This window comes from Phocoena sinus, chromosome 12, assembly GCF_008692025.1.
Source record: "Phocoena sinus isolate mPhoSin1 chromosome 12, mPhoSin1.pri, whole genome shotgun sequence".
NCBI lineage: Eukaryota > Metazoa > Chordata > Mammalia > Artiodactyla > Phocoenidae > Phocoena > Phocoena sinus.
In genome coordinates, this window is record NC_045774.1 from 7,484,804 (window position 1) to 7,509,790 (window position 24,987).

A 24,987-nucleotide genomic window follows, 5' to 3' on the forward strand; every position below is an offset into this window, starting at 1 on the left:
GATAACACCCTCTCCCACCCAAGCCCACACCTTATCCATTTCAAGAGTGAAATCCCTAACAAAAAGACCACCACAGTTTATAAAATAGTCCCGATCATGACCCACAAATTAGGTAGAAATTTAAGTACCCCAAACACACATACACATGGCCTTTCTGGGCTGCCATGGGGTTTGATCTCTAAAGCACTTAGCAGAGGACCACACATGGTGTGCTAACACACAGAACATGCATAACCTCAAAGACCTACAATCCCAGCTTCAGAGAGACTAGGTCACCACCAGACCAAAGAACACCATTAACAGGCAGAAGAGGCACTGCGAACTCTGAAGCCAGTGTTTCCCCCATTATTCAAGTAGGTGCTTAAAAATTCTTTATGACAGCAAATTAAAGACAAACATTTTTCTTTCCCAATTTGCCTGAGCACATTCAATCACTTGTTAGAAATTAAACTGATCCACGCTTATAGCAAAGTTCAATAAAACTACTCATCCCTTCCCTGCAAGCTCAGTGGAGGCAGTCCCTAAAGTCAGAACTCACCAAGATGAAGATGCAAACCGCCAGCCCAGCGCAGCGCAGAAACAGTTCTGCCGCCAAAGGTGAGGGCACCTAACCCCCAAGGCACTGAGAGCTCAAACGTAGCCAAAAAACCGTGGGGACTGTCCCCACCCGATCCCAGCAGCTACCCCCGCCCCCAGTAAGTGGAGTGTCCACTATGTATGTCTTACAGCCTCTTCTGCTGCGTTCCTGTCACTTATTAGAAGGAAAAAAAAATTTTTTTTTAAATTCAAAACCTCATCTTTCCCAACTTCTCTCAAATGTTGCTCTTTGCCCCAAAGCAGTTTTGCCAAAATCATGCTCCCGGGAAAGCCTCGACCTTTGTACTTTTGCTTTTCAGATAATCATTTGGGCAACTACAGACAGTTGGCGCTGCCTTCAAACGCTGGTTTCTCCTTTCCTTCGCCCCCCTGGGGACCACGAGCTGGCGCGGACGTGCTCAGCGTCGCTCGCCCCAGACACTGCGGTTCTCTACCCGCGTCCATCCGTCATTTCCAACTACTGCGCACACACATCTCACAGTCAACGAGCATCGTACAGGATGCTTCGATCCCTGAGGAGATGTGTGCGAAGCATCTTAGCACTTGGCTTCCAGGGCGGTTTTCGTTCACACCTAAACCGAAGCACCACTCCGTTGCCTCACTAGCAGAGAGAGATAAAGCAAAGGCACTGCCAGGGCAGTTACGACGCAGCACCACGCTTCCAAGCGCGGGATGAACCCGGTCGGTCCCCAGAGGTAACCGACAGCTCCCTGCCTCCGCGGACCTTCCCGGCGGCCGGCTTCACCGACTCCCGGCGTCCGCGGGGGCTCCGCGCGCCGTCCGCTCCCGGCCGGCTTTCGCCGGCGGGGCGGGAGCGCCCGGCGCGGACCCGGGCCCTTACCTCGCTAACGATGGTCGAGTGGGCCTGGGCGTACCGCCAGCCCCCCCGGCACGGCACGAGCGGCGCCGAGCGGTTGGGGAAGGCGGCGAGCGGGTCGGCGCAGCTGAGCGCGCCCGGGGCGGCGGCGCTGGCGTTGGCCGCCTCCAGGAGGTAGCGCTGGCAGCGGCCGTCGCCGCGGCTCTCGGAGGGCGCGGGGCCGAGGTGGGGGGGCGCCGTGCGGTTCCACTCCTCCTCAGGGCTCCAGCCGCAGCGCTCGGCCAGCGCGGCGGCGCTCGGCCCGCGGCACCAGTAGTGGTCGGGCCGGCTGCCCAGGAAGACCACGCCGACGAAGAGGAAGGCGAAGGTGACGCCCGTCAGGCACAGCAGCAGGAACACGCGCCGCTGGAAGCGCCCGAACTCGCCGGCCCGCTGCAGCGCCTCGTCGAAGGAGGGCATGGTGCGTGCCGCCCGCCCGCCTGACTCCCCGAGCGCGTCCTGCCGCCCGCCGCCCGGGCCTCCGAGTGACCCGCGGACCGGCCGGCCGCCTCCTCCGCCCCGCCGCCTCCCCCGCGCACCCGCCTCACGCCCCTGGGCGCCGCGCCAGCGGGCGCCGCTCCTCCGGCCCCGGGGCCCCCACCCGCCGCACCCGCTTCCGGTCCGGGGGCGCCCGCGGAGGCCCGGGCCGCGCTCCCCCGAGGCGCCGCCGCGGGGTCGGGGTGGGCGCGCGGCGGGGCGCGGGCGGCGCGGCCTGGCGGAGCGCCACCGCGCGCCGCGGACCCGGCCCGGGACTGCGAGTGACGCGCATAGCCTCCGGCCTGGCGCGGAGCTCCATTTGGTCCTTGCCAGCAGCCTGTTCTGCGGGCGGTCCCGGATCGGGCTCCAGAGAAGAAAGTTCCAGGGCCACCCAGCGACTCCCAGGCTCCTGGGACTCGGTCTCTAGGTGGTCCCGGGTGCCGCCTAGGGGACCGACGACGCGCGCGCTCCGGGTCCCGCGCCCGTGCCGGGGGAGCCCCCTTCCCCCCACACCCCGCCAGTTATCGTCCCTTGGGTGAGCAGAGCCGCCCGGCGCACCCCTGGGGCCGGGCAGCCGGGTCCCAGAGCAGTGGACCGACTGCAGAGCTAGGACCACGCGGGATTAGATTTTGGCGACATCTCAGAGAGCGTCCAACTTTTTCAAAAGAGCAGCTGGACAACCCACAGGGGTGTGAGGCGTCTTGTTCAGAGTCCTGGAGTTCTAAGTGAGAACGGACCTCAGCCCCTTACAGGTTTCTTTAGCCAAGGCTTTGGCTCTTGGCCCTGAAATCGCCCAGAAAGGGTGTTTGTTGGTTGGTTTCAATCGTTGTTTTTAGCTCCCTTATTCGCTCCCAGAGATCCGCAGAGCTGTGTGCGATCTGGCGTCCTGGCCCCTGCTCCGCGTCCAGGCTGCTGTGTCCATGTCCACACTCGGATGCCCTCCCCGGGCCGGGTTAAAAGCCCCTTCGCGGCTGCAGCCTTCAGCTATGCTGTTCACCCTGCACTCCTAACAGCGTCCTCCCTGCCCTGGCCCAGCCTCCCCACTCAAGACGTATCTTCTGAGAATTTCTCCAGCTCTTCTGCCCAGGACCCCACCCCAGCCGTCTGAAAAGCGTTCTACCCTTAGCTCACTTTTCTCAGAGAGTAGAGAGGCCGGTAGAGCGCAGACTGACTTTTCCTCCTTCCAGAGCAAGGACCGGAGCCAGGCTGCGTCCGTTCACCAGCTGTGACCTTGGGCACCTTACCGGGCCAGCCCAGTCTTCTCATCTGTCAAGTGAGACTGATACCTTCCTGGGGTCGCTGTGAGGATTGAATGAATTATTACACATAAAGTGCCTGCCGACGCACAGTCTGCCCTTTCACACGTTAGCTCTTATTACTGTCGTTCTTATTTGCTGCTGAGTTAATACTGTCTTCTGTGCAGGGATGTCCTAAGGATCCCGGGTACTAGGAAGGATAAAACACCTGGTGGCAGGTGGGCACACATGAGGGGCTCACTGAATGAGAGTTCTCACTGTTCTATCATCCTTGTTCCCAGCTACTGAAGCTCATCTGTCACCTGGTTAGCAGCCACTTCTGTGTGTACATGTCTCACGCTCCAGGGTGTAGTCCATATTATTGACTGCCCCCTGGGACCCCAGAATCTGTCCTCCCACCCAGCTACTCCTCTGCCCTCTCTTTTGGGGTAACCATGGCCCCACCCCAAGACTCAGACTCTCAATATCATCTCAACACCCGGCAATCCTCCGGCCTTTACTTAAAGGTGCCCTCACCTCATCCCTCCTGGCCATCTCCCCACCACCCCTGCCCCAGTACACAGGCAAGCCCCCAGCTCCCTTCCCCGTTTTATCTGTCTCCAAAGTGCTTATCACCCTCTAACATATGCATATTTTTATCCCTTTGTTTACTAAATTTACTTATTTTTTTTACTTTTGCCCCCTCCTCCACTAAGAAGGCAGGTTTCACGAGGACAGAAAGTTTTGTTTTGTTCATTTCTATATTGCCACCACCTAGTAGGTGCTCCATAAATATTGGTGGAACAACTGGATGCTTCCCCTGTCCCCTGTCCCTCCCTCCTCCCCTGTCCCCCACAGGCACGGCCTCCTCTCCTCGTCCACCAACTTTGTTAACCAACTTTGTTCGCAGTGACCCTAGGGGCTCCTCACCTGCGGCCGCTGTCCTTCCAGCCAGGCTGCACTGTTGTCTTCCCACGGAGCAGCTCGGAGGTGCTGCCTTCAAGGGCTTGCCTTGGTTTCCAAATAAAATACTCATTTCTCACGCTCCCTTTCAAGATCCCAACCTATATCCCTCACCAAGTTGTCCCCCATGTGACAGCCAAACACCACGACTTGCTAATTCTCAGATCCTTCTTTAACTTTCCTAAATCTGTGCCTGTCCACACAAAGAAGTTTCCTCTTCCTGGCATTTCACTCTCCTGCCCTCGCAGCCACTGCCCAGCAAGGCCTGGGCCGAAAGTCCGCATCCCCTCCGCCGAGCCCTCCCCGACCGCCGAAACGGCCTTCTTCCCCAAGTCATGTCTGCCGTCCTTGTCTGTGCTCCTAACACATCTAAGAACCTTCTTAAGGAATTTTACTACATTTTTCTTTGTATTGCAGTTGTCAGGCTATTTTAACTTTAATTCCTTTTTTTTTTTTTTTAAATGAAGTAATCTGAGCATTTGGACAAGTAGACCTAGAGCAGTTGCTAAGATCATGGAATTTGGAGCCAGACCTGCTATGTTCAAATCCCCTTCTACTCTTTATGGTGAGTGACTTGGGCAAGGTATTTAGTCTTTTCTGTAAAACTGAGTAGCGATGACACCTTTTCATTTTTTATGCAAATCGCTTAAAACAGTACTTGAAACATGATAAGTGCTATATGTAAGTTGGCTATTAATAGAGTTGTACAAAAATACCACCCTTCCCCAGAATTAGCAAGTGTCATGTTATCGTGTTTTAGGTATATTGTTATAAAGAACTAACACTCCTAGACACAGCTGAAGTCTCCTTCATATGCCTTCAGGTCCTGTCCCCTGTCCCCTCCCTTCCTCCCCAGGGAAGCTACCAGACCCTTTCTTCAGAAGGTGGGCCTGGGGAAAAGGCCACACAGGCTCAAGAAGAGGGCTCAGGACCATTGAGCAGGGAAACCTGGGATCTCAGATCCCAGCGTGTTGGTGTGAGACAGGAGGATGGGAAGGGGGATGGGCTTCAGGTGGGTACAAGCCCTTGGCTCTAGGGGAGAGGAAGGCGAAAGTGTGGCCCCCTCTGATGAAGATTCAGGCTGTCTCTTGCCCAGGTATAGTTATCATGAAGTCGTTATTCATCTCCTCCATGTTTTAATCCTTTTTATACCTAGGTACTACACACAAACACTATACAGGTGTCCCTTGCTCTTCAAAAGTTTACCTTATGGGCTTCCCTGGTGGCGCAGTGGTTGGGAGTCTGCCTGCCGATGCAGGGGACACAGGTTCGTGCCCCGGTCCGGGAGGATCCCACGTGTCGCAGAGCAACTAAGCCTGTGAGCCATTAGCCTTGAGACCTATTAGCCTTGATAAATATGGATCTAGCTCATTTCCTGTAACTGAGCACATTTGACAGGTATTCATCTTTCAGATTCATCTCTTGCGAATCACCATCTCATATCCTCTGCCTGTGTTCTCTTTGTTACTTGTTTCTTCTCACTGAAGTTTTGGGAAGTTATTCGTATATGTGTTTATTCTGCTCCTTTGTCAGCTGTATATGTTCTATCTCCTTAGTCTGTGGTTTGTCTTTTAACTGTATTTATGTTGTCTTGGTGATTACAAGAAGTTTAAATTCTGATAGTAAAATGTATCAGTTTCCTTTATAGTTTCTGCTTTCTGCATCTTGCCAAAAAGAAAAAAAAGTCCTGCACAAATAGGCTTCTGGGCTGTTCTACTGCTGTTCATTTCTCTCTCTCCGTGACAGTACTTTACTATTAATCATGATAGTTCTATGATGATTCTTCGTATCTGGTAGGACAAGTCTCACCTCTTCTCTCCCCTCCCCCTCCTCCTGTTCAGAGTTATCTTGGCAATTTGGGGGCTTTTTTCTTCCATATAACTTTTATCTTCTTATTAAGTTCCATATAAATTTGATCAGGGCTTTTATGTAAAATTATGTATGCATTTTATTTTTCCCGTTACTCTGTAGATTTTAGGGAGAAAAGCCAAATCATGTTCATCTTTCTATCTTAAAACATTGACATCCATTCTATATCTGCACTATCCAGTAAGGTACCATTAGCCACATGTGGCTATTTAAATTTAAATTAATTAAAATTAAGTGAAATGAAAGGTTGTGTTTCTCCTGGGCCACGTTTCAAGTGCTCAATAACCACATGTGGCTGGTGGCTACCCTATTGGACTATGTCCATTCAGAACATTTCCGTCACCACAGGAATTTCTGTTGGACAGAGCTGGTCCAGACATAGTGACCAATAAATGATTGTTGAATAAGAACAATAAAAGTCTACTGGCCCACAACGTTTAGCTTTTGTAAAGCATACTGACTTTAACTCTTTTTGAAAAGGTAATTGTTTGGGTTTATTCATCTAAAATTTTATAGTTGGTATTTTTTTTTCTCGCGTTTAGGAATGGATATACCAGGTATTAGGGTTTATTCACCGCATATTGAGTTACCAAACTACGTCATAATGACATTTGTGCTGTTTGTAAAGCACAAAAAAAGACGAGTTTCCTTGGGAATACTGTAATAAATCTAGAAATAAAACTTCTGAAAACAATCCTCTGAGAGAAAATTTGGCAAGTGAATCGTGGCCTGTGCTCAGGTCTAAGGGGAAAAACTAGGAATCTTATTTTCTTTTTTGTTTTTTAACAAATGGGTAAGAGGATTTGAAACGCTCTCATTCTTACCTTATTAGGCACGGAGTAGCTATTTTTTACCTTAGTATGTGAACGTAGTAAAAAAAAAACCACAGAGCACTTCCATTATTATATGGCAGAACGCTGGACCCTAACATTGATTTAGACTGACCAATGTTCATTTGTTTCTCTGATCCATTCTCTCGTTACTTGATTACAATTTGGACTTCCTTAGAGGAAAGTTTCTGGTTTGGGGGACAAATATTGCAGATACTATTATCCTTTGGAAATAGACGCTCCCTATACTTGAAGCATCTAGGATCTTAGACTTAAAGACATCTTTGGAGGGTTTCCCTGGTGGCGCAGTGGTTGAGAGTCCGCCTGCCGATGCAGGGGACGCGGGTTCGTGCCCCGGTCTGGGAAGATCCCACATGCCGCGGAGCGGCTGGGCCCGTGAGCCATGGCCGCTGAGCCTGCGCGTCCGGAGCCTGTGCTCTGCAACAGGAAAGGGCAGAGCAGTGAGAGGCCCGCGTACCACACACACACACACAAAACACTTCGGTTTTTCAAAAATAAACATGTACGGATTTGGGTTGCTGTTTCCGTGTTCTGGGATATCAATCGGACATAAAGGTGTTACCTGAAAAATAATCGCATGATTTATTCTAAAAAAAAAAAAAAAAAAAAAAAAAAGACATCTTTGGAGAAGATGGTAGCCATGAAGGAAAATGCTAAACAGCACTAAAATATTCCAGAGTTGAATTCTGACGAAGTAGAAAAACCTAGTCAAGCCTAAGAGATTTGAGAGTTTGTATTTTACTCTCTGAACATATAGAGTAGCAAGTCCTTTGCCACTTTCCTTTCAATGCTAGTGCCATTACAACAAGTGCAAGGTGAAGCACATTACCTCTCTGGAAAACCTTTTCATCACAAATGGTTTAGGGCAGGAATGGTAAATGGGTTTCTTCCTACGTCCCACTCCTGTCATCTGTCAGGAGCCATCTAGAGCATGTTGAGGGTAACTTTGAGGTGGAGTGGAAATTAGGCCACGGCTGATTAGGAATGTCAGGTAGAGGAAAGGGGACAGGAGTATGAGGGCAAAACAGTGGTCATCCTGCTACTGTCAGTGTAGCCTGGGAAGTCCCAAATAGACACAGTATTCCCCGTGGGTCTCCAAAACTCTTAAAACATCTATTACTTTGGGGATTTGTGAAAGTCTCGGTGAAGAGACCACTGTGCTATTAATTGCTAAAATATTGCCCAGAAGTTTCTGGTGCTGGACCTCATTCTGGATGAAACTGTCTTTTAGTGAGTTACCTTCTGTAGTGTGATAGTGGTCTCCCTGGGCAAAGCATTCAAGAGCGATCCACCGTTTCTGACTCTTAGTACCATTGTACGTAAATCACAGTAATGCCATCTTCCAACGGGAAAAGGCAGACTTAGGAGATTTGCAGGCACCGATGAAAACTTGAGTGACCTCTCAATTAATCCAACTTAAAAACGAAAGGATAACACATTCACTAAAAATAAGGTTTATCGACATAGTTACTGACATGAGTGATACTCACAACATGTTGTGTAAATACGTTTGACATCAATGCCTCTCAACCCGTTAGAGGTAAAGGAGACATGTTTCTTTGTCTGTTTTGATCTTTCGCAGATCAACACAGGGTCTTACTGGGCACGGATAGACTGCAGCTCACGACACGTACAACCCCAAGGTGAATTCAGCAGCATCGGAAATGGTCTACACCCTATTCAAGGAGACCTGTACACCAGTCACACGCTTGGATGTCATGGCGATGCCAGATCGGTATGAAAGTTTCTAAGTGCTTACTCCCAATTTCTGCACTTATTTGATTGCAGACGGGGGACAAGGATTCACAGACCAGCTCTAATAGTGCATTCTGTGCAATGCTGTTTTTTGTAAAATAACGTCTGTCTCCGTAAGAATTCTTTATTGTACCCCAGGCACAAACAGATGCTGCGACGCTGTAGGCAATGAATGATTTCCAGAGTCTGTCTATGCCTGAAAGGTGGTCTGGAGAGATGAGCCCGGGGTTAGCAGAGTAACACCAAGGGGCTTTGAGTCCTTAGCTGATTTCATGGCTTCAAGGCGTTCTGCTTGTAGATTACTCTCCTTTCGGAATTAATTTTTGTTTGTATTTTTCAAATTACAAATGTCTACTTTCCCAGTCTATACTGGAGTCAAAGAGTAGTTTCTAGTTCTGGTTGAGCCAATAATTTCTAAAAGTCCAATGAAATTAAGATAATTTAGACCATTTCCTGGCTGTAAAATGCAATGAGTTCAAGTTCTCTTTTCCTTTAAATAGAAAAATAAAAGGTATAAATTACAGTAATCCAGGTCAGTTTTCGTGCAGTTTGTATATATATGTATATATTAACACTGGTTTTCTAATGCAGGTTGTAGAATGCTGGCAGACAGAATATTCGATGTTTTAAGATTTTAGAGCTATGTCTTAAACGTGAAAAGGTGAAAGCTCTTTGAAAAACTCAAAATGAAAACTTTAAAAAATATGGCCCAAAGAAACAGTATAAGGAGAACAAGAATACCCACTAGGAAATTTTGATGTACATAGCAGTGTTAAATGACTGCTGGGCAGGAGTCCATACAAATATTTCTGTCTTTTTATTGAATTAATTAATTTTTTTCTATCTTTTTATTGAATTGATTGTGGTCTAGATGATTTTCCCATTTATCTTGAGTATCGCAATTGGAAGGCTATGTTTGAGACATGGCTAAAAATAGGAGAAAAGGCCAGGCGGAAGAGAAGGCATTTGTAGATAAGAAACTGGTATGAGTAGCAAGATGGGGAGAGAATAATAAATCTTTCTTTCATTTTCATAGTAAGATGTCTTAGACTGAAATCCAGAGTCTAAATTCTAATCCCAAATTTACAGTGAGATAAAAAGTATGTGGGACATATCTATTTTTCCTAAAAACAGAATAGAATGCTCTCTAATTAGTGTTGCTCGTTTCTGCCGGTTCAGATCCCCCCACTGAGACCGGGGGTCTCTCTTCCGTATCACAGGGGAAACCCTGTCCGCCTTCTCAGTTCACAAGTGCCCAGTGTGACAACCACATCTAAGCCCCATAACTTGTTCTCCGGAAGTGGAGGCTCCCCGCTTAAGCTAACCACACTGTCAGAGGCAGGCGGACCTGCACTCCATTCATACCATCTAACGCAACATCGGCTCTATTCCCACTCACACGTGACACTCAGGGGCTCTGTTAACATTCATGGGACAAGACTGTCATGCGCTTTACCTGTCATATCCCTTTTCCTCCTCAGAGCCCCACTAACAGTGTCCATCATCCTTTTACAGATGGGGAAACTGAGGCTTGGGATGGTCCAAATGTCACACAAGTTTAAGTGGTTTATGGGGAATTCAGACCATGTGTGCTTCTCAGGACCACCTGCAGGCCGGTGGTCCTCACCCTCCACAGTGATGCTGCCCTCAAATGTTCTTTTGTACTCTTCCCATAACTTTTAGGTGAATACAAGGTATTTTCCCCTTTTCACTTTAGCTCTAGGGTTTGGTTTTTGGTTTTGTTTTGTCTGTTCTTCATAAAACTATCTTATGCTTTCTATAACAATCTCTGTATGATACTTTTGACATGGGCGTCCCATAGGGGTTATTTTAGCTGAAAAAAATTTCAGAAGTCATGTAGTCTAATTTCCTTATTTTGCAATCAAGTAATTAAGAACCAAAGAGATCAAGTAACTCATCTAAAATGAGGTCACTCAGTTTATAGCACCAGTAGGTCCAGGAGCCAGGCCCAAGCACTGTTATCAAACAGTGACTCAGATTAATTTTTAAAGTTGTCATTTCATAAATTATTCTCTTGGCTACAAATATTGTATAGCCTAGAAATTTAAAATAAAATCTTTGCCTTTTAATATAAAAATTAAAGTGATTTGTATAAATATAAAACCTACTCAGTTTTCACTCAAATAACACCACCAGTTAAATATTTTATAGTAAAGAATGGAAGATTTTCTTGCAAAAATTGAGACTTTCTTAGCATTGTAACATTGGAAAAATAATAAGATCTAATAATTCCAAAGCACTATATTTGTTTAGGGAGAAAAAAGATAACTGGTCAAATCTGAGTAAGCTCTCTGAGTTAAGAGTATCTTGCCAATGTCGGTTTTCTGGTTTTGACAATATACCATGATTAGGTAAGAGATGATTATTAAGGCGACTGGGTGAAGGATACACAGAATCTGTACTCTTTTTGCAACTTCTTGTGAATCTTAAACTGTTTCGCAAAAAAGTTATTTAAGAAATAAAAGTAATGCTATATTGCTACGACAACCAGTCCTGGAAAACTTGTCCCCAAAACGACCGTGACTTTGAGCTCTTCCTTTCAAGGGCATGACAGTTCCCGCCCTCCAAGTCCAGCCCCACCCCCCTGGCCCTGCTCCACCCTCAGTCTCACAGTTGCTCTGAGGCGGCTCTTGGAACCAGCTTCGGAACTCAGGGGGTTCAGAGAGTTTTACGGACTGGCCTGGGAGTCGATGGGGACGTGCTCCTGTGCTCCAGAGAACCAATTTATGAGTGTCCTCTCAGCGCCCCATCCACTTGTAAATTGGAGGTCGTCTGTGTGCGTGCCGTCTTGAGTGTGACCTTGGGTTTAGCACAGAGGACAAGTGAACTGAAGCCATAAGCTATGGATTTCTTCTGCCTCGAAATAAACGTTTATCTTCAGATGGGCAAAAAAGAAGTTTTTGCTAAATGGTGATCAATCATTTTTCGCTAAAGTCTGATCAGAAGGCTGTGACCGAAAATAAAGGATCTGTGTTTCTTCTGCTCTGTTACTGCCATTGGTGTTAGTGATCTTCCTGCAAAATACATGCTTTCTTTGCTTAATAAATACACATGGCCCCTGGGGTTTTGTGTGCACACTCCATAACACACCTAAGGACACGCTGGAACAGTTTGTATGTGATAAGTGGCTCTCCTGGACACCACCAGTTTAAGCTCACAAATGCAGCCACTTCAAGATCCCTTTGTTCATCTCTGCAGCTCTGCCCCAGCTCTGCTCCTGCAGGAAGCCTTGTAACCCTTGCAGGCTTCTCACACCCAAGCTTCTCTGGGAATGCCCAGGACTGTCTTTTATGGGTGCCCCACATCCATTTGGACAGTTTCCTGCACCTCTCCTTCTTGTACCTTCCAGGAACATCTAAGATGTTAGTGGGTGGGGCTCTCATGTGCACTGTGGAATCATATCTCATTCAAGGGTTACGTTTTCAAGTCAGAGCACACAGAGAAAAGAGTATTTGGTCCAAAATCTTACTTGAAAGTCTTCTCAGTGGTCCAGAGCTATTACAGATCACGGTTTCTCTGGGCAGGGACCGGATGAAGTGACGGGCATGAGCTGGAGCATCGTCTTGTTTGAAACTGGATGATGAGAATGGTGATGTGTACACGTGGGGGGCTTGCTAATGCCGGGGAAGAGTAGAGTCACCCTCACTGGGAACCTGTGTCTGTTGAGTGGGGGGTCAAAGGGGCTGGATGTGGCTTCCCTTCATCCTCAGCCCTCAGGTTTCCGTTGCTCCACACCTTTGGGTCTGCATGTGTCTGACCCCCAAATGTAGTCAGGGTTCAAGCTCTTTACCATGGGTTTCTTGGGCTACAGTCACATCAGAAGACGTGCCTGGGCATTTGTCCTTAAATATTTTTTCTCTGCACCCAAAGCACAGAGACAAAGTATGGTGGTCAGTATTGGCCATTCAGTCCACACCTGAATCTCAGCTCCAGACCAGCCAGCCTCCCTGTTACCTGCTAACCCCAACCTGCCCACGGAGGTCTTCCATGACCCTCCCGAGGTACGCCCTTCTTTCCAGATAGTCATATATCTTCATCAACCCCCTCACATCCATGCCAGTTCCTACTTTTATACTTAATCTTTCTCTCATCTCTGAAATGCGGTCCCTGTGACCATCTTCTGCTTCCACCACATCTAATACATACATGTGCATTTATATCCATATTCATATGTATACCCATGTCTTTGATGACAACAGAGCTAGCTCTTGTAGCAAGGTGGCTAAGTGGTCTGCAAGCTGCCCTGGAATTGCTCCTCTGCCACTGATTTGCTGTGTATCTTAGACACATCACTTACCCCTTTGAGTCTCAGTGTCCTCATTAGTAAAATGGGGATAAATAAGAGTATTAAACTCACAGGACTCAATCAACGTTGACTATTTGCAAAATTCTTTCCATTTCCAGTTGCACTCAATCATGCCTCCCCTATGCCTCTTTCCTAAACTTCACTTGTTTCTCTTCACTCCTGAGTACTTACGCCCATATCAAATCACTCTGTGATCGGTAACACAGCACGTAACAGGAGGTACTCCTTTCCAGTTGTGTCACACAGGTTATTTCTGTCTTCTTAACCTTGTCATTGACGACCAGGACTACATTGTGTATTTCTCTTTTATGTACTTCCCAGCGTAACACTGGACATCTTTCTAGATAGTCTACAATATCTATCAACTCTCGGAGTCATTTTAGGGAAACTCAGTGACTCATCTGGTTCTCAGTTTCATATATTCTGAACCTCTTTTTTCTTAATGCTTTGGCCTAATACCTTACCCCAAATACAAGTGGGAAAACTGATTTAGATGCTCTGTGGCTTCCAGAAACCATTCTTTCCTGTTCATCCAAGAGCAAGAAAGCTATGATCTCACATTATCAAAATGGGCCCAGGCACCTGACACAGTTGCTAATTATTGCTCCACTGACGTTTTCTGATGTGCTCTGATGTGCTTGTCATGAGCTGGTGATGCCAACACAACAAGTTTACAAAGGAAACTTGGCAGGGCAATGGGTGACTTATGCCTTCCTGCCCTCGCGGGTGTTATATAGACACGATCTAAAAGATCCTCAGGTCGTGTTGTTGGCAGACATTTATTCTGTTTTATGCACCAGATACAGTGAGAGACAAAGCGATTTTTTTAAAGGTCTTTCCACTCGGCTATCTTATGACTGAGAGATCTCCATTAGAGGACATCAAACAATGTTTTGCAGATGTGATGTCTGAAACTATTAGCATAATCCTCATCCAGACATGAAATGATGCAAATAGCCCAGAATCATAATTCTAAGTACGATTTTTCAAATGGCAAGTCCCTTCTCCAGAGTATTAATTAATCCAGAGATTTAGGAAATTTGGCTTGGAAAAAATGTGAAGTTGAGCTTTTAAATACCAGCTCTGCAATAGGATTTGAGATTAGTATACATTATCCTTTCAGGAAAAGCAACTCTAATGGACGTGAGTAGCAGAAATGGTTGCAGATGCCACATGAATGAACTGCTGGGCGGTGTTCCCTGCTCACACTACCGTCCCTTAAACTATCCAAAGTGCTGTTATAGAAAGAAATATCATTTCACTCTGTACAAGCTGAGCTATAGAAGTCAACTAGACAGATGGATTTTTTTTTCATGAAGTATCTATTCACTTTTAAACAAGAAGTTTGGATTTTAGTCTAGGATGTATGTAGAGATACACCCTAAGTTTCTGTCTCTGAAATCTCAAATTTAAAACAATGAAATCTTCAGGTTTGAACCTCACCATCCAGATCATGTTGGAAAACAGTGTTGCTTTCCCTTAAGGACCCTGGAGTGAAGCCTAAAAGGAAGCAAGACCTCACTGTAACTCACTTACGTTTCAATTAAGGAATCAAAAGGGTGACTTTGGTATATCTTATTTTTAATCCCCAGTCAGGTGGAACAAAAAGTTTTCTACAAAGAAGCAAAAACAAAACAAAAAAAGTAAACCTCATAAGATACATGGAATCTTTCAGATAGGCATAGAATTTCTTAATTGAGGAAAAATCATTACTCTCTAAAACATGTCATAAGCTCAAGATACATTGCTTATTTGGGAAACAGACATCGTTAAAACTGCCATATGCCATTTTGTCGGCCAAAGATGGCACCAAAAGTTACTGCGTAGGAATCAGGTAGGATTCCAGCGTCATGTGTTACTAGAAGAACCCCACTGTGAGTAAATCGAAAGACTGCCACAGGCCAACTTTCAGAAATGTTAAAGCTCCAAAGTGTGACTTGAAGAAAGAAAAGGTTCAGATAAGTTTAGGAAGCCTTGACAACCAAATTCAACGTTTTTTCTGTTAAACTTCTCAAAGCCCTTAAGCTACATGGTGTACCCCCAAAAGGAGAATGTTGTTTGCACTGTGTCCAAAGCTTACTGTGACCTTGGAATCCTTCTCTCCCAGAACATCTTGAAGGACTGACATTTCCTGGTGCCGTACTCTGGGAAACAGGTAACACAGCAAATTGCTCTATGAGGTTTGTGACAATATCCTGTGGGTAAATGAGAGGAGTGGGGTGGCCTGAACACGGATAATATGATTTGGCGGCTTATGACTCGTTAGAGGACTGAACCCAAAAAGTGTAATGAGGAATCGGTTCCATGAAATTGCGTTTAGCCCTGTCTTTTTCATTGTCATTCATTCATTCAATCAGTTCCTGCAATGGTGCCAGGGACTAGAAGTACAGAGATTAATAAAATACTATCCCTGCCTTTAAAGAGTTTACTGTCTAGGGAGAGACTATGAGAACACATCAGAGGTGTCAGGCTGGAACACTGGAGACATCGGATCTGTCTGAGAGTCAGACAAGCCCTTGAGTTGGGTCTTAGACAAAGGAATAAGTGGCATTCCAGACTGAGGAGCATGAACTACAAAGGTAAAGACAAAGAAGCCACATATCACAGTTGGAAGACTGCAAGACTTCTCCTACAGAAGGAAAAGTATTCCTTTGAAGATGAGGTTGCTTAATGAGGAAAGATGCTTCAAAGATATGAAACTAGAGGCAAGGTAGCCTTTCGGGAGACTCTCTGTGGTCCAGGGGAGAGAAGGTGGGCAGCTCCACTAAGAAGGGACAGTGGGGATGGAAGAGCCTGATGGATGTGAGGGAGGTTGAGGATACAGCAGGGCCATGCTGGGTGGGTGACAAGGTGAAGGTAGAATCCATGGTGACCCACAGGTCCCTGACTGGGGCGACTGGGAGGGTGGATGGTGGTGCCTGTCAAGAGGATAAAAGAAGCAAACACTGGGAGGAAAGACAGAAAAAGCAGTTTTAGACAATATTGAACTTCAGGCACCCAAGGGACATCCAGATGGAGGTGTTTGATGGGCAATTTATTGGTTCTATGAGAAAGCCGTCTGGGCAGTAGAGAAGAGTTTCGGAAGTTGTTTGCCTGTAGCTTCCATTTCCTCTTTCATTAGAATTTAAGCATGCTTATGTCTTTCTACTCATCGAAGGAAAAGAAGGGAGGAAGATAGGAAGGAATGAAGGGAATAGAATAAAAGGAAAGAAAGGAAAGGAGGAAGAAGAAAGAAAGACACCTTCCTGCAACCGCACTTCTCCTCCGGGCGCTACCCAACCTGCTCAGAGAGCCCGTGTCCGCCTCGCTCCCTCTCCCTCCTCAACCTCTGCAGGAGAGCTGATACCCACCACTCCTCTAAGACTATCCGGACAAGATCACTACAGACCTTCTTTGGGCTAAATCCAACTGGTAAGACAGTTCTTCTTGACTTTCCCTCCTTATTGAAGCACTTTCTTCCCTTGGCTTCTGTGAGGCCCCCGCCCACTCTTCAGACCTCTTGGTGGGTTCTCTCCTTCTGACCACCCCCTCAAAGTGGGCATTCAACAAGGTTCTGCCCAAATCACTCTCTTCTTCTCATTCTACAGACTCTCCTTGGGCAACTATGAGAGTAGTTGTGGCTGCAGAAGCAAATGTACCCCAAGTGTATGCAGGCCTCAAAGTTAATAGCCAAATGTACCCCCAGTATACACAATATATAATAGCAAATGTACCCCAAGAATATACAATATATGCCTCAAAGTTAATAGCAAATGTGCCCCAAGTATATACAATATATGCCTCAAAGTTAATAGCAAATGTACCCCAAGAATATACAATATATGCCTCAAAGTTAATAGCAAATAGATCCCAAGTCTATATATGCCTCCAAGCTAATGGATGCTTGCTTCTGTCATTCAAGTAGCAACCGGAGCCTTCTCACTTCATGGGCCCAAACTTGCCATTGCCTCCATTCTCAGTCCTCCCCACGTCCCTGCCTCTTTTTCCTGCCTCATTGTGGAAGGCAGAATTTCTTTTTAACTTCCTCATCTCTTACCTCTTTCAGGAGAATAGAAACTAGAATGTCCCAGACACTTTAACACATGTCATCTCGTTTAATCTTCATGCCCTTTTTTAATGGAGAAAACCAAGGTTAGGAGAGAGTTGACTCATACAAAGTACAGCAAGGATGGAATCCAACTCGAAATCTGTCAGATTCTAAAGCTGATGGGGTTCTCACCTGGTCACGATGCTTTTTTCTCTTTCAGGGAGACTGAAGTTCAGACATGAAAAAATAGACCATCAGCAAGAGAGCGAGTTGGGATTCAGACTCCGGTTTCTGAGCCTAAAACCAGGATTCTCAGTCCGTTCTGTATTTGCCTGTTCTGTGTCTTTATCAGCATTAGTGATGACTTTCGCGGGTCCCTGACTCTGTATTTGCAAATCAGTTAACAGTGGCCCAAGAGGCTTGGGCAGAACCCCGTGGAATGTCCGTGGGTCACTGTGGGCACCACCCACCCACACTCCTTTTGGCTCCCATGTCTGTCATGGAAAAGGCCTTCCTTATTGCTCTAGATGGTAAATGGTGACTGCCTGAAATCGACATGGTCCAGATCATAGAAAATAGGATTTCCCCAAAAAAAGTGTTGGATGACAGATCGCCCCTTGCATTTCTGAGCACAGGCTTCTCCAGTACCTAGTGAAAAGGCTCGCTAATTTCTGTCTGTGATAAGCACAGCTACATAGCCCCCAAAGAATTAAAATTGCCTCCAAAATCCACCTTTGAAATGAATTCTAAATGGCGGTGGGAGAGAGGGAGAGAAAACTGGATGGAACTGGATGGAATTGACTCCTTTATCCTGACTCTTTTCTAAATAAATTTTAAAGCCCTCCCAAGTCCAAAATTATCCAGGGTCTTCTGGGTGACCTGCAAGCCCATGAGTGCTGATAACATGCTCTGTTACTTGCCACAGATATTAGTGCTCACGGTACCTTCCACGTGAAATCAGGAGCAGTGGTACAACGCCAGCATAGCTATTCCCGGAGAAGAAGCATCGCAGATGTGTTCAGTGCTGCTTTCGTCAATCTTTGAATTCCCCTGCTATTCCCTGTCTTCACAGATTTGTGACCCCAGCCCAGGCGTGGCACAGAGGCACCCTGGTACTGCCAGAGTTGACTTCATGAAATGTGGGCGCCGGGACCTAAGTCCAACCAGGGCCTCCGTGACACTGCGACCTTCCAAGAACTCTGGAGCTCATTACAAGTTGTCCTTTCTGGGGCACCTGATACCCAGGGTGGGAGAAAGGGCCACAGGGGACCCGACTTCGTGGTTATCCTGCCTCCTCTGTCCTCCTTTTTCACTGCCTCCAACTTCTACCTTGAAATACACTGCAAAGGGGAGAGAAGGTAGATTATTGGATTATTTTATTTAAGAAATCAATTTAAAATAATACATACACATAAAAAAAAAAAGATACAGAAGGGAATGTGGAAAATCAACAATCTCCCTATGAACCGCCCACGTCCCTGGGGCCACCTCCCGGAGCTAACCGTTTAGTAATGATTTCATTCTCAGGACTTCCCAGAGCTGATTGCTCTACATCTTTAGCCCTACTGGATGTTACTTCCATTTCTCTCTCTTTTTTTTTTTTTTTTCAACTACCTTTTTTTTTTTTCGGCCGTGCTGTGCACCTTGCAGGATCTCAGTTCCCCGACCAGGGATTGAACCCAGGCCGTGGCAGTGAAAGTACAGAGTCCTAACCACTAGCCCACCAGGAAACTCCCTCCGTTTCTTGTTTAGCAACTCCTGATAGGGTCTAGTGACTCTTCTACAAAACGTAAGCATTCCTTTCCCATAATCCTCTACATATTTTATGACTACAGAACAATTTTTAGTTCTTCTTTTTAAAAATGAAGTTATTAATCTTTTTTTTTTTTTTTTTTTTTTTTGCAGTACGCAGGCCTCTCACTGCTGTGGCCTCTCCCGTTGCAGAGCACAGTCTCCGGACGCGCAGGCTCAGCAGCCATGGCTTACAGGCCCAGCCACTCCACGGCATGTGGGATCTTCCCGGACCGGGGCATGAACCCGTGTCCCCTGCATCGGCAGGCGGACTCTCAACCACTGCGCCACCAGGGAAGCCCTTTATCTTTATTTCTTATTCTAGCAACCTTGGAAAGTGTCTCCTGACTCAACCGTAGCAGAATACTGGCATCCCTCATCCCTCATTTTCCACCCTTTTCACCTCCCCCGTCACAGGTGATAAGACCTCCGATGTAGACGATGAAACAGATCATTGCTAAGTCACATGATAAATCTTGCGGACCCTCGGTGTCCCCCTCGCAAGTCCATTGTCAATCAAGTCTTCCTAGCATTGGTTGCCAGCATTCAAAATAGTGAGAATTCTGACATCATACTCCATACCTTCAGTTACTGTTATTTCAATGTTCAATTGTTGCATTGGCCTGCTTTGAGGCAGTCACAAATAAAGACATCAGAAAGCTTTTTGCCGCCTCCTGACCAGAACTGAGAGTGACAGAAAAGGAAGGAGTGGAGAGTATAGGCTAAAACGTAGACTTAATTCCTGTAACTGCGTGTCTCCATTTCCTATAGCTACTGTGACAAATGACCACAAATGGAGGGGCTCAAAGCAGCAGAAATTTATTCTCTGGTGGTTCTGGAGACCAGAAGTCCAAAACCAAGATGTGGGCAGGGCTGGGCTCTCTCCTGAGGCTACAGGGGAGAATCCGTTCCTTACCTCTTCCATCTTCGGGGGCTGCAGGCAGCCCTTGGCTGGTGGCAGCATCTCTCCAATCTCTGTCTCTGTCTTCTCGTGGCCGTGTCCTCTGCGCCCTGTGGCTCGCCTCTGTGCGTCCCTTATCAGGACACTTGTCATCGGACTTAGGGATGACAATCCAGGATGATCTCACCTTGAGACACTTTCCTTAATTACATCCGCAAAGACCTTTTTTGCAAATAAGGTCACAATCACAACGTCCAGGGCTTAGGACATGTCTTTTGCGGGGGGCCACCGTTCAACCCGCTACCCTGTACCTGGAAAAATACATGTTGATATAAAAATAAAGGACGGGTCCTTCCCGCCACCCCCACTTTGTGCTCTAAAAGTAGGCCAGGGAAGGTAGCCTTCCCCTGGCAAACCCAGGATCTCTTGCCCAAACCAGGGCTCAACTGAGTTGTTGTTCTTGATTTTTTGTGTTTAGAATTTTTTGAGGTTGGGGCTTGGAGGGAGGCTGCGGGCATGGGGATTAGCCCTCATGGGACTGTGCTTTCTATGACCTGGGGGAGATGCGTGGGGATGTTCAGGGACCGGAGGGAGCGCTGTTTAAAAGAAGCCCCTCCGCTCCACCTCGACACAGGCTTCTTCTGAGGGACGTTGGGGTTTTTTGCTTTTGTTGTTCAACGGAAAAAGCTGTCTTCCATCTTGGTACAGACTCTTAAAGGAGCCCACACTCGTGTTTTTGGCATGAGGGTGCAGCCTGAATATTCTTGGCCTCACCAGCCTTTAGGAGCAAATGACATCACTTGGCATTTCTGCCTAAATGGTGAGGGCTTTGAGGCCATGCACCTTATCTGCTAAGTCAGGCCCCTGGTGCTGCCTGCCCCCTACCCCAGAGGCTTCCCCCACCCTCGGAAACGAGCCTGCGGACTGGCCCTGCTCTGGCTCACCGGGCGTTTCCCCATCACCCTTCTGCCGGCAGCCCCGTGAGTAGGTGTCTTGCTGCCCACTCTGCGCAGCTGGCCCTGGGGCTCTGGGCTGGAGGGAGGGTGAGGCCGGCCTCCATGTCGATGCGGGTTTTCTTGGGCCGTGAAGCTTCTGCTCAGAGACTCAGAGGCTTTCCAAGCAGAGGTCCTTCAGCCTTTGGGCTGCCCCTTCTTTCCCAGGACTCCAAATCTCACGTTCACAGCAGGAGAAGCACCATCCCTACCCCTGGCGTTGGTCTCCTCCTTTTGGAGCCACTAAAATACTCACTTTCTCACACTTCCCCTCTCGTACCCCCATAAACTCCACCAACATAAATCCAGTCCGGGCTCTGCTGACCCATCCAGCTCCAAGAGTGGGGATCAGAACGTCTGTACCCTGATTCCTGGCCACAGCTGGGAGCCTGGGTCTAATACCCAAATGACTCCCCTGAGCCTTTCTCTCTCTTTTTAAAAAGGTTAAGCCTGAGATTGTATCCTCTCTCTCCCTTTCCAGCCCCATGAAGATTAGCAAATTATTTTCTCTTGATAGCCTTTCCAGTTCCATGTGGGTCTGCATTTCTCATTTCTCACTGGGAATATAACTCCCAAAATATCCTGAGAAAGGTTGTTTTTATAGTATCGCCAACCTGCATGGGAGGAGGGTTAATTATAAATTCCACGATTGGAGATTCCTAGCCCCGTGAATTAGGACGACTTTGACCTTCAGTTAAGGATATCAGTTACTTTATCATTTATTGTGATTTTAAAAACCTCATTAATGTGCACATACTGACCACACCTACATGAAGAGGTCCCAAGGATAGACTGCAAGGCTTGACCTAAAGTTCTGTTTTTCCTTTTCTTTTTCCCTTTGTTTGATTTACAAGCAAGAGACCTGAACCAGATGGTAGAGAGGATGGCCTCTGGCCTTGGAGTGTGTTGGATTCCCGAGGTGGTGCTGATGTACCCCAGATGACAGTCATATTAGTTTTCTATTTCCGTAATAATATGTACCACAAACAGAGTAACTTAAAACAAGACCCATCTATTAGGTCACAGGGTCCGTGGGTCAGAAATCTGGCCACAGTGCGGCTCAACTGGGTTCTCTGCTTAGGGTCTCACTGGAGTCGGCTGGCTTGGCCTCTTATCTGAAGAATCCACTTCTAGGCTCATTTGTGTTGTTGGACAAATTCAGTCCAATGAGGTTGTAGGACTAAGGTCCTTTCCTTGCTGGCTGTCCGCTGAGAGTCGTTCTCACCTGCTGGAGGCTGCCCACATTCCTGGACTTGTGGCCCCCTCCATCTTCAAAGCCAGAAATAGAGCATTGAGTCCTTCCTCTGCTTGGAATGTCCCTTTCCTTCCCCTTCTGCCTCTTCTTCTTCTAAAGGACTCATGTAATTACACTGGGCCCACCTGCTAATGCAGGATAATCTTATCTACAAGTCAAGTGATGCCTAACCGTAACTGCACCGGCAAAGTTCTTACCTAGATTAGTGTCTGATTGAACAGCCAGGGGATGGGAAACCTGGGGTATCTTTAGGATTCTGCTGACCAAAGTGACACTGAACCTGAAGACTTCTTAGATTCCTGGCACAGCGACCTTCCAGCTCTGTCTTAACCACACCAGCTGGGTCTGTTGGTTTGTTTAATTTGTTGTTTTTGATGGGTTACAACCAATTAAAATTAAGTACACATCATAAAATTGTCGGCTACAAATCTCAGATTATTATTGGTGATAAGTAATGGAAACCAACTCAGAGATCATTGGTTCTAAGTAATAGATTATTTCGTTTATAAAAACAGAAGTTCACTTAAATTAGCTGGAGTTGAAAGGAGACTTTATCAGAAGAAAGAGGAGTAGCTCATGGAGATCAAGGGCAGGTGAAACGCTGGGACCAAATGCCAAACTAGAACTGAACACTGTAAAGCCTGGAGCTGGAAAGGTGGGAGCAACTAAAGTGTCTATTCATTCTGTCTCCCTTCCTGGAAGATGCAGAGTTTCTTGCGTGTCTGACCATTCTTCTCTCACTTTCTATAGCCCTGGTTTGTTCCTTCCTTATCCGCACAGCAAATGTGTCTGCCTAAACTCTAAGGCCTACTAAACCAAGAAATCAAAGAAAGCTTGATGGCTCTAATTTCAGATTTGCAGAAAAGAGAATCTGTGGATCATGAGTCAGGTATCCACGCCTGGTCCAGTTAGCTGTGGCCAAGCGGGCAGGGCACCCTGAGGATGTATGTAACCTCCAGTTGGAGAGGGAAGATGGCAAGGTCAGTAACAAAAGCATTCTCCTGCCTGGATGTGCTCTTTGACCCCTGTCATCCTCTGGAGGAAGGTCAAGGTGTGTGCTTCCTCCTGAGGCCAAAGCACAGGAGTGGGGCGGGACAAGCCCAGTCCAGCACGCGTGTGGGTTGTCAAGAGTGTTCAGTCATTCCATACCTTGGCCCAGAGACAATTATAGAAAGTCGGGATTGGATTCTCTACACCATGTACCATCCTCTGCACTTACCCTGAGTGCACAGACCACTCATGGAGGGAAAGACGCCTTAATTCTGGATTTGGGGGGACCCTCCCTCTTATACCATCTTCCCTCAGCCCCTCGGATCTTTTTTTGTTTTGGAATTTTTGAATTTTATTTAATTTATTTTTTTATACAGCAGGTTCTTATTAGTTATCCATTTTATACATATTAGTGTGTGTATGTCAAAGCCCTTGTATCTTTAAGTCACTTCATTCTTTCCTGGTCCCCAAAGCCTCCCCTCCTTTTGTGTGGCCTCCAGCGTGGGTGGGCACTTGTTACTTCTCCACCACGCTCTGCTGCTGGAAGGGGGTGTGAGGTGCAGACCCCCGAGGCTGAGACACAGGAGAAAGCCCTCCCCCACAGTGGCTCCACCTCCAGGAGGGACATCTACAAACCAGTCAGATTCCCAGCGCTGTGGAGGTCAGCCTGCCGCCAGCACATCTCCTGTACTTTCACCAGGTGAAAAGATTGTCCATCTCCTTTCTGGCTTGGAGTTGCAAAAGGGCCCTTCTCTTATTTTAGATCTACAAGGTGCCAGGCTTCAGGAAGAAGAGAGAGAGGAAGGTAAACTCGTCTTTTCACAGGTATAATGATGAAACCCCGCCCAAGCAGACGGGCAGGAAAGAACTTGGAAGGAAATGCCCTGTGAGCTGAGAGCTCAGAGACAGAGATGAGCAGTGGGCAAGGAGATGAGGGTGCTCCCCGGGGTTGCGGGGGGAAGCTGAGCAACGTCTCTCCCACTGGGAGGCACACAGGCTTGAAGGAGCTGAAAGGAGCTGGTGAGGCTGGACTCTGGAGCACGAGGGGAGATTTCTCAGTTCAGCACAAGACTGAAGAGGCAGTGGGGTGCAGGGACCACCTAGGGCTTTGTAGCCTTTGCCTTGAGGACAGTGGGAAACCATCAAATGCTTTTAATTGGGGGAGTAAGAGGATCCAGTTTTCATTTGGAAAAGATGACAGCGGCTGCCAGGTACTGCATGGATTGGAGAGGGCCAATCACGAGAGGAGGAAAAGCAATTAATTAGGAGGGTATTCCAGGAGTCCTGGTGAGACAGATGTTCTAGCTGGATAAACTGAGAGATGGATATGGAAAAAATGGATGACCCCAGAGATATTTAGGAGGTTACAATCAACAGTAGCTGGTGATGGTAGGTAAGTGGGGGAAAGAGAAGAAGGCGTAAAGATGGCTCCTGGGTTTCTGATTTGTTAAGCCCTGTATGACACATTCGGTCACAGCCCTAGAAGGAAGACGAACAAATGCTGAGGAACTGATCCACTGTAAAGGAGACCAGAGACGTGACAACTAAGGGAAGGGCATGGTCCTGGACCAATCCTGGACTGGAAAAAATAGCTATGAAGGACATTATCGGGACAATTGATGAGACACTGGAATACTGACTTTGACTTAGATAATAGCATTGCATCCATGTTGAACTTTCAGATTTTGATAATTGCACTGTGGTTGTGTAAGAAAATATCCTTGTTATTAGGAAATACATGCAGAAGTATTTAAGGGATAGGAAGCACCACGTCGCCAACTTCCTTTCTGTGTGTGTGTGTGTGTGTGTGTACGGAGGGGGAGAGAAAATAGTGCAAAATAGTAGTAGTTAGTAACTGTGAGAAATGGTACACAGACTTGTTTATTACTCTCGCAACTTTTCTGTATGTCTGAAACCACATCAAAGTTTAAAAATCCACAAAATTATTAAACTGTTGAGTGGAGGAAGTCCAGTTTTCAAGTTGGGGACTTGATAGGAATAGTGCAGTTTTACTGGGTGACATTTGGGCTCTCTGAGGAGAAGAAAAGTGCAGGGAGAAGCATCAGTGAGATTCTGGAGGTTGGAAGTTACAGGGGTGAAT

General features: G+C 47.0%; 1 protein-coding gene across 1 annotated transcript in view; it reads right to left on the reverse strand.

Moving 5' to 3' along the window:
- SLC22A3 (solute carrier family 22 member 3) overlaps positions 1–1,934 on the reverse strand; it is an 87,706-nt gene extending 85,772 nt beyond the window's left edge. Inside the window, exon 1 of the mRNA XM_032651316.1 lies at positions 1,439–1,934. Coding sequence (XP_032507207.1) covers positions 1,439–1,873 — 435 coding nt within the window. The 5' untranslated portion in view covers positions 1,874–1,934. The remainder of the gene's footprint in view (positions 1–1,438) is intronic.
- Between the last annotated feature and the right edge of the window lie 23,053 nt (positions 1,935–24,987).